Here is a 9,364-nt window from a genome sequence, read left to right as displayed (position 1 = left end):
CTGCCTTATTTTCCAGTCCTGGGGACACTGCTAAGAGATTTCCTTATATTTGTTTCATCAGTGAACACTCGATTCCATCCACAATTTAAACCAGGGAGTATATTTGTCCCAGTTGCATTTGGACAAAGTTAAAGTTTGTGGAAGGACCAAACCTGCTCTCTCTCTCTCTCTCTCTCTCTCTCTCTCTCTCTCTCTCTCTCTCTCTCTCTCATCTATCTGCCTGTTGCTACCTTAAAATTCCCATCTGGCAACTGCTCTTCTCCCTCCCCCCCCCAATGTTTCCACTGGTTTTCAGACTTCCTCTTGCAGTGGCTTAGAGACTGTGCATCTGGATGCCTTAAACATACAAAGGACTTGCTGGAGCAAGCAAAAGGGAACGGGACCCAAGGAAAGTGAGGATGTTCTGATAAGCAACTGATGGGACATTACAACTCGACTCATTGATAGACAGAGCTCTTGACGAAGAAACCTACATTGAAACAGAATGGAGGCATGCCTTTCCTTGAGCCTTGTTGGCTGCCTTTTGAAAATCTTTTTGATCCAGCTCTCCATTTTGCAGCCAACTTCAGCGCCGCCGCCACCAACCCTCCGGCTTCCTGAATCGGGAAGAGAACTGATACCATCACCTATTATCAAGTTTCCAGGTGATGTTTCTCCCAAGACAGACAAAGAGCTGGCATTGGTAAGGGCTTCTGTTCCCCCTCCCCCTTGGAGATCTATACATCCTGAAATGTTTGTGTTCTTAAACCACCACTGGTTTGTGGGACAAACCCTGTAGTCATCCCTGTATGGGGGAAAAGAGGCTGGCAAGGTTATCAGCTTTCAGAGCAAGCTTGGTTTCCTCTGTTCAACTTTTCAAAGCCAGACCAGAAAACTATATTTCTTTCCAATGGCTGCTTTGTCCAGGCACAGATATGTGTTCATTAACTGTGGGCGCTTTAACCGAGCATTAAGATGCAAAATGTTTAGCTTACAAATGCAGAGCATTATTTATTCTTCACAATGCTTGCAGAAAATCTTGCAGTCAGAAAGTCAATCCTAAGTTCCTTGTTTAGAATGGTCTGACTGTTGTATATGAAGCATCTCTTTAAGTATAGCTTGAAGGGCAACTCCTGTTTACAGCTGCCTGAACTTTTCAGGAAACTTAATGACTAGTCTTGCGACAGATCTGCTTGGAGCTGAAACTGCTCCTTAGAACTGCACTAGAGCAATGTCCTATAAGCTATTAGTGTCACTGAAAGGGCTTGAAGGAATATACCATATACAATATTAAGACATTTGTTGCTGAGTTAAGATGCTGTGCCTGTTTGCTTAATCTTTTTTTTTTTTTTTTTTTTTTAAAAAGACCTTAAGTACTTTCATGGAAAAAGGACTTTATTTTATTCTTAAGTACATCAACAAAAAAAATGCTTATCTTGTTTTGAATTGGAGAAAGGATTGAAGTGCACTCAGACACAGAACCAGACTCAAACCCTGGTTTTGCCTCTTGAAGGGCACTCAAGCGAACCAGTCCAGGATGGAAACCAAAGAAGAGGCCAATTATTTCACATCAAGAAGTGGAATTTAGCCCCTCTATCCTAATCCCCCACCCCAACATTACTGACTCAAATTGTCCAGTTAGACCATAGTAATTAATTGATAGAAAAATGCCACACCTGGGAAGTTTTGTCTGTCAGAATCTATACTCTAGATAGAATGGTCTAGTCACCACTTCCTTTAACCAACCCAATACCAGTCTGGTTTCTGGTGACCCTTGGGCATAGCCTTTCACTAGGCTCCCGTGACACTCTGTGGCTCACCCACTGTTGGCACACTGAGTGCTTAAAAACATAAGAAGAACCCTGCTGGATCAGGCTAAAAGCCCATCTAGTATAGCTTCCTGTATCTTATAGTGGCCCACTAGATTTCTCAGGGAGCACACAAGACTACAAGATACCTTGCTACTCCTGGCATTCTGAGGAAACCTACTTCTAAAACCAAGAAGTTGGATATAGTCATCAATGGTTTGTAGCCTGCGATGGAGTTTTCCCCAATCAATCTGTCCAACCCCCTCTCAGAGGTATCCAGGCCAGGTGCCATCACCACATCCTGTGGCAAGAAGTTCCAGAAATTAATTACACACTGGGTAAATAAACATTTCATGCTTCTTTTGGCTCATGCTTCTTTTGGCTCTAGAGTTCAGGGGTTAGCTTGGCCAGGCAGAGCCCAGCTTGATCAATCCCTGACACCATCCTCTCACTCAAACAATCTCCACCACTTCTTGTTTCCTCTTTCCCCCTTTCTAACATATAGCTCATCTGACTCAATCACTGTATTTTCAGAGCTTCCTCTTTGATTGTCTCCTCTTTTTGTCTCCATCACTCTACAAATTCTCTTCACTGAATCTTCCTTCAGGTTCCTCTTTTTCAGGTTATTATCTGCTCTTCAGTCTTCCTTTGGCCTTTATGCTGTTCATTTACCTCCCCCCTATATTCTGGGACCCCTTTCTAGTGCTCCATCTGCCCTTGCGTGAGGATTCCATTCCATCCAAGTTGACAACTTCCTCTTCCCTTCCAGAAGTTTCAGTTCCATGAGCACCTGAATATTCTGGGCTCACACACCAGCTTGGACAATCCATGCCCATGAGCTTCCCTATGCAATGCAAATGGTAGACAAATTGTTCAAGTAGCTTTTCTATATGGTTTCTTGAATATTTGGGGGCAACTGGGTCATCTCTAGGAGGAACAAGATATATAGTCCCTTTTCAGACATTTTGCCAGTCCGTGTTCAAGCTATTGTGAACATTCAAACAGGGTGCTCCCTTTTTTGAGCACCCCATTTGAATGCTCGCAGGCACAACTGAGGCAGACAGTGATGCACTCGCAAAGGCTTGAATATAAAATGCCCACCCCATCGTCACTGCCACTGCCCCCTCCCCACTTCCCTTCCCCCCAAACAAAATGTGAACTTGTGAAACTTGTGAACCCAAGTGAACAAAACAAAGGGTACACCCTTGGGGGTGGAGAAGGCAGTGGCAGTTCTGGGGCTCTGGTGCTCTTTCTCGATGGAGCCTGGGACTGAGATCACCAGCACCACACCATAACCCTGGTGGAATAACTACATTGTACTCAGCTGGGAGAATCTTTCCTCTGAGTGAAAAGGACAAAAATCGCATTTGTCCACTACTGGGCATTCTTGGTTTGCATCTCCCAGCCCCAGCCATCTCTGGGAAAGGATGCTGCTGGGGTCCTGGAAGTCACCTCCAAAAGGAAGCTGTTTGGTTTGGGGAAGGGGAACATGAGGTTACGGGGACTGCAGCAATAGGTGCTCAGCATTTGAGTCTTTGTAAGTTATCAGTGCAATTCCAATGTGTAATTGAGCTGGTGTGGCTGTTCCCATGACAGCTCAGAGTTGCATCTCCTAGAGAGCTGGCTGGGCTGGCATGGAGGACCATGCCAGCTCAGCTGCACTGGTTCAAATCCCTATACTGGCCGGCAAAGGTATGTTTACACTGGGTGGCACAGGGGCTGGGAGAGGGTGGTGGGAGGGCGGTTTGGAGGCACAGATGGGGTGTTTGGATGGGGGAGGGTGTAATGGGGGAGGATTGGGTCTGGGGAGGGGGTGGGGTCAGTGAAGGCCTCCTCTGCCATATCCTAACCGCCACTCCTGGGCTACTAAATAGCTGGTGCTGATTTGATAAGCCCCATAAGGGTGGCTGGAACGTTATTCAGGGTAAAGGGAAAAATGCCCCTTACCCTAAGGTGACTACAGCCACCTCCTACACTGCTGTGGATGCAGTGCAGGCCATATGGCTTGGCTGCACCAGCGCTACTTAGGATTGGGCTACCCATCATTCACAGAAGACACAAGCGCTTGCAAACAGTTTTGAGCTTCTGCAAGCATTCAAATCAACTTGCAAAGACTCACACTTTTGCAAGCATTTTCTTGGAACATGAACAAAAAACCCAACCCATTTCAAGCTGGGGTGCTCATGCAACCCTGTGTCGTCTATGGTGGGGGAGAGGGCTTGCATGCACAGTCCCTGCTCCTGATCACCACTATGTTTTTTTGAACTTTGGAACCCTGCATGCATTTCAGCCAACCCCATTTTCCAACAACAGTCCCGATGCCATGAGCATAGGAACGTTTGGTTCATCTAGCTGTTTGTTGTCAACACTGATTGCGAGAAGCCAGGAGTCTTTCCCAGCCTGACCTGGAGATGTTGTCAGCCATTGAAACTGGGACCACTGAGCGACAGCCCTCCTGAAGACTCACTGTGTGGTTTTCTCCTTTGTTAAAGCAATACCTGAACAAGTACTATGGGTGCCCCAAGGACAACTGCAATTTATTTGTACTGAAGGATACGTTGAAGAAAATGCAGAAATTCTTCGGGCTTCCTGAAACAGGAGAACTGGACCAAAACACCATACAAACCATGAAAAAGCCCCGTTGTGGAAATCCAGACGTGGCCAATTATAATTTCTTCCCAAGGAAACCAAAATGGGAGAAAAATCTAGTCACATACCGGTAAGTACCATCTTGCAAAGCCTTCAGAACAAATACATTGTCCAAAGCATGAAGCCATTTATGTCCCAGCACTCAGGTGGGCCTAATCTCAAGACCCCTTCATTAAACAATTACGAAAGGAATAAGTCACCCCCTTTCAGAGTGACCCCTTTTCCACCTCAAAAATAGTTGTGTGTGTTGGCCCAAAGTGCTATTGTTACATCCTTCCTTTGTATTGGCAGAGCTGATGTGGCTTAACAGATACAGCTTTTCCAGCAAGGAGATGTGGCATTTGGAAAAGCAGAATTGGTTGGATGTTTGCCTTCTGTCAGAGGTGTACCAGCTCTGTCATAACATAGTGGCAACACTAAAAGAGAGAGAGAGAGAGAGAGAGTCATCTTTTGGGGGAATAAGAGTATTAGACTTTTGGGGGGAGCAATAAGAGTATTAGGAAGTGTTAGATTCCCTGCATCAAGCAGCAGATTGAGAGACTGAGGTTTCCTCCAACTTTGGTTCTATGAAGGAAGGAGGGGCTGACCCTTCCCTGAGGCTGAGTCAGACATTTGCCTCAAATAGTGGACTGGCACAGGGCAGCCATTGCCTCCCTTCTCTGTCCTCTCCGTGGGGTCAGAAAGAAAAAGGGGGACAAAGCAGAAGAGGAAAAGTGAAGGCCACACTCTAACCCATCTCTCACATTTCCTTCATACTTCCTCTTGGGCTCCATTCCCCCTCTTTCTTCTTGAATCCAGGGAGTGGGAGAAGGAGAAGGGCAGCTAGCCACTGGTGTGCCATTGGAAGGGAAAGGGAGCAGCATTTGACATGTCCCCCTCAGGTGCTGAGAGTTTGGCACCAGTCATGAAAGAAAGGTAGATCTGAAGGAAGGAACAAAGGAAGACCATGTATGGGGACCAAGAAAGTCATAGGTATGACACAGATCACAGTTTCAAAACAGACCACACTTTGCACAGCTACACCAATCTGTTCCTTATGGGCACGACGCTCCTTTTGTTTAAAGGACTGTCCCATTATGTTGTGAAACAAATCCAACACTAGTGCCTGCAGGAACAAGGCACAAGTGTGAGATCCAGGCACACACTTTAACAAGGAGTTCATCAACTACTAAAGCCTTAGGCAGAGGAAGTGCAGTGGGCCCCTCTAATTATTTCCATATCTACTTAAGCCCGGTGGTTCAGTTGTGTTTGCATCCCCTTTTCCTGCATCTCCAATGGATGAAGATGTCGCTGGTTGAGAATTAACCATGGCACACAAGCAAAGCAAATGAAAAAAATAAGACTAGGGTTGCACTCTTGTGCACACTTACTTATGAGTAAGATCCCTGGCCCTCACTTGTGAGTAAACATTCACAGACTCAGACTGTATGTTCTGCAATGGTTTTTTTTTTTTTTGCTTAATACACTGCAATATCCATTCCTGGAACCAGTAAAACTGTTCCTTCTTTATTGCATTCATTTTGTAGACACTGATAAATTCTGGGTGATTCATCAGATGAGCTTGCAAGCATATGCCTAGAAGGCTCAGATGAGACCTTTTGGAACATTTACACAAATGCAGGTCTCAGAATGATTTGAGGGGATTTTCAGTCTGTTTATTTCTGCAGAACAGATAATTTTTGTACAAGCAAACACTAGCTTATCAGATGATCACTCATATGATCTAGAACAGGTGTCTCCAAACTTTTAGGCCAGAGGGCTGCATCAAATGTCTGGCATGGTGTAGAGGGCCAGAAAAAAATTAAATATAAAATTTATATAAATAAATTAGAGATGGAACTTAGATGAGTGAATAAATGAATGAATGGGCTGATTCATTCAACCTCTCTGCCCCTTAGAACACCCGCCAGATACAACCAAAGCACAGCTCCAATCATGTTCGGCCAAGTAGGCCAGAGGCTTTCAGGGGACAAGAGGCTGACCAGGGGCTGAATAGAGGCTCGCCTCAGGCCACGTATGGCCCCCGGGCCGGGGTTTGGAGACCCCTGATCTACAATACGTCTCACAGATGCAATGCACCATCTATTAGCAAGGAAAGTACCGTCTAGCTAGCAGTGACCATTCCAAGTTGGTAGATACCAACAGGATGGCTAGAGCAGTGTTTCTTCAAGCAGTGCTCCCAAAAGTAGTGGCAGCAGATGAGTTTCATCAAAATAGATCTCACAGACCGTGACTGACCACCCCCTCCAATGGGCAGCTACTCTCCTTTTGCAGCAAACGATTCCTGCAAAAATTCCTAGAGTGGACCGGAATTTTAAAAATCAAAACCTGAGACTTGCACCACTGTCAGTGGTGTGTGTGTGTTTTCTCCCCCTACCATTATTTTTATCATTAAGGATTTTAGGTTACACACCAGATTTGGACTCTGAAACCGTGGACGATGCTTTTGCTCGAGCCTTTAAAGTTTGGAGCGATGTCACACCACTCAGATTTAACCGAATTCATGATGGGGAAGCAGACATCATGATCAATTTTGGACGATGGGGTATGTATATGTATGTATGTATGTATCTATGTATGTATGTATCTATATTCATTATTATATGCCTACCCTGTACTTTTTTCAAGGGGTTTGTGTTTCTTTATATGCACACAGGCATCATTTTATCTTCACAACAGCCCTGTGAGGCTGAGAAAGCGGGAGGGGAGAGAGAGAATAACTGGCTCTAAGACTCCTCAATGAGCTTTTCATGACTTGGTAGCATTTGAATTCATGCCTCTTGACAAGTGCTGTATTCATTTATTAATTATAAGATGTATACCCTGTCTTTGAATGGGAAAATATTCCAGGCAGTTTACAAAAATGCATAACTTTAGATACTGTTTTGCAATACTCCTATTTCTCCTCCTCCTCCTACTACTACTACTTAAGGAACTATGCAGACCTCCCAGCCATATCCTTCCTTCTTCCTGCTGGTTAGTTCTTATATAGCATTTACTGCCCAATAGCCACCACCCCCTCCAACCTATGCATATGAGAAAGGCCTGGGTGTGTGCTGTATCATGCACAGGGAATTGACTGAATCACCCCATTTCTGTAGTGCATTTCAAAGCACTTTGCATGCACAATCTCAGCAATCTTCACACCAATCTTTTAGGGTAGGTCAATATCCTACTATGCAAGGTGGGGTGCTAAATCTGAGAAAAGAGCCATTTCTCAACAGAAATGAGAGTCCTGATCCAATTGAAAGGAGAGAAGAGGGTTGACTAGACTTGAAATCAAAACTTCTGTCATATCTGGGTGGATCTGCGGAGGAGGGAGGAGAGACCAGAACAGGTCAAGGAATGAAATCACTGAGCATTGCATAGTGGTTTGGGGCTGGCCTGGAATCACAGCCCAACAGTTTTGAGTGGATTCATGGAAGAGGGATTCAGCACAAAAAAAAGACTGTTCACTTAAGCTGCATGGTTTAAATTTTTTAAAAGGACTGCTTTTCTTGCAGTTGAAAGCCCAAAAAAACCAGTCAGGCCTGGGCTTCTCGGCTAGTCAGGGAGGTTGTACTTTACATAAGAACAGCCCCACTGGATCAGGCCATACGCCCATCTAGTCCAGCTTCCTCTATCTCACAGCAGCCCCACCAAATGCCCCAGGGAGCACACCAGATAACAAGAGACCTGCATCCTGGTGCCCTCCCTTGCATCTGACATAGCCCATTTCTAAAATCAGGAGGTTGCAAATACACACCATGGCTTGTAACCCATAATGGTCCAGAAACTTGTCCAATCCCCTTTTAAAGGCATCCAGGCCAGATGCTGTCACCACATCCAGTGGCAAGGAGTTCCACAGACCAACCACACACTGAGTAAATATTTTCTTTTGTCTGTCCTAACTCTCCCAACACTCTATATTAGTGGAGGTCCCCTGGTTCTGGTGTTATGCAAGAGTGTAAAGAGCATCTCTCTATCCACTTTATCCTTCCCATGCATAATTTTGTATGTCTCAATCATGTCCCCCCTCAAGCTTCTCTTTTCTAGGCTGAAGAGGCCCAAAGCCGTAGCCTTTCCTCATAAGGAAGGTGCACCAGCCCAGCAATCATCTTAGTTGCCCTCTTTTGCACCTTTTCCATTTCCACTATATCCTTTTTGAGATGCGGCGACCAGAACTGGACACAATACTCCAGGTGTGGCCTTACCATAGATTTGTACAACGGCATTATAATATTAGCTGTTTTGTTCTCAATACCTTTTCTAATGATCCCAAGCATAGAATTGGGCCTTCTTTACTGCTGCCGCACATTGGGTCGACACTTTCATCGACTTGTCCACCATCACCCCAAGATCTCTCTCCTGATCTGTCTCAGACAGCTCAGAACCCATCAGCCTATATGTGAAGTTTTGATTTTTTGCCCCAATGTACATGACTTTACACTTACTTACATTGAAATGCATCTGCCATTTTACTGCCCATTCTGCCAGTTTGGAGAGCTCCTCACAATTACTCCTCACAATCACTTCTCGGAAAAGTTTGGTGTCGTCTGCAAACTTAGCCACCTCACTGCTCAACCCTGTCTCCAGGTCATTTATGAAGAGGTTGAAGAGCACCGGTCCCAGGATAGATCCTTGGGGCACACCGCTTTTCACCTCTCTCCATTGTGAAAATTGCCCATTGACACCCACTCTCTGTTTCCTGGTCTTCAACCAGGTCTCAATCCAGGAGAGGACCTGCCCTCTAATTCCCTGACTGTCGAGTTTTTTCAGTAGCCTTTGGTGAGGAACCATGTCAAACACCTTCTGAAAGTCCAGATATATAATGTCCACAGGTTCTCCCACATCCACATGCCTGTTGACCTTTTCAAAGAATTCTATAAGGTTTGTGAGGCAAGACTTACCCTTACAGAACCCATGCTGATTCTCCCTCAGCAAGGCCT

The 9,364-nt window shown here is 45.2% G+C and overlaps 1 protein-coding gene across 1 annotated transcript in view; it reads left to right on the top strand.

Moving 5' to 3' along the window:
• Positions 1-318: 318 nt before the first annotated feature.
• MMP2 (matrix metallopeptidase 2) overlaps positions 319-9,364 on the top strand; it is a 41,870-nt gene continuing 32,824 nt past the window's right edge. The window contains exons 1-3 of the mRNA XM_066636939.1: positions 319-682; positions 4,280-4,506; positions 6,833-6,981. Of these exons, the coding sequence (XP_066493036.1) occupies positions 485-682; positions 4,280-4,506; positions 6,833-6,981 (574 nt within the window). The 5' untranslated portion in view covers positions 319-484. The remainder of the gene's footprint in view (positions 683-4,279; positions 4,507-6,832; positions 6,982-9,364) is intronic.

This window comes from Tiliqua scincoides, chromosome 9 (assembly GCF_035046505.1).
Source record: "Tiliqua scincoides isolate rTilSci1 chromosome 9, rTilSci1.hap2, whole genome shotgun sequence".
NCBI classification, from domain to species: Eukaryota; Metazoa; Chordata; class Lepidosauria; order Squamata; family Scincidae; genus Tiliqua; species Tiliqua scincoides.
Note: the sequence above shows the minus strand (reverse complement) of the source record. Positions and strands in the feature narration are given on the sequence as shown.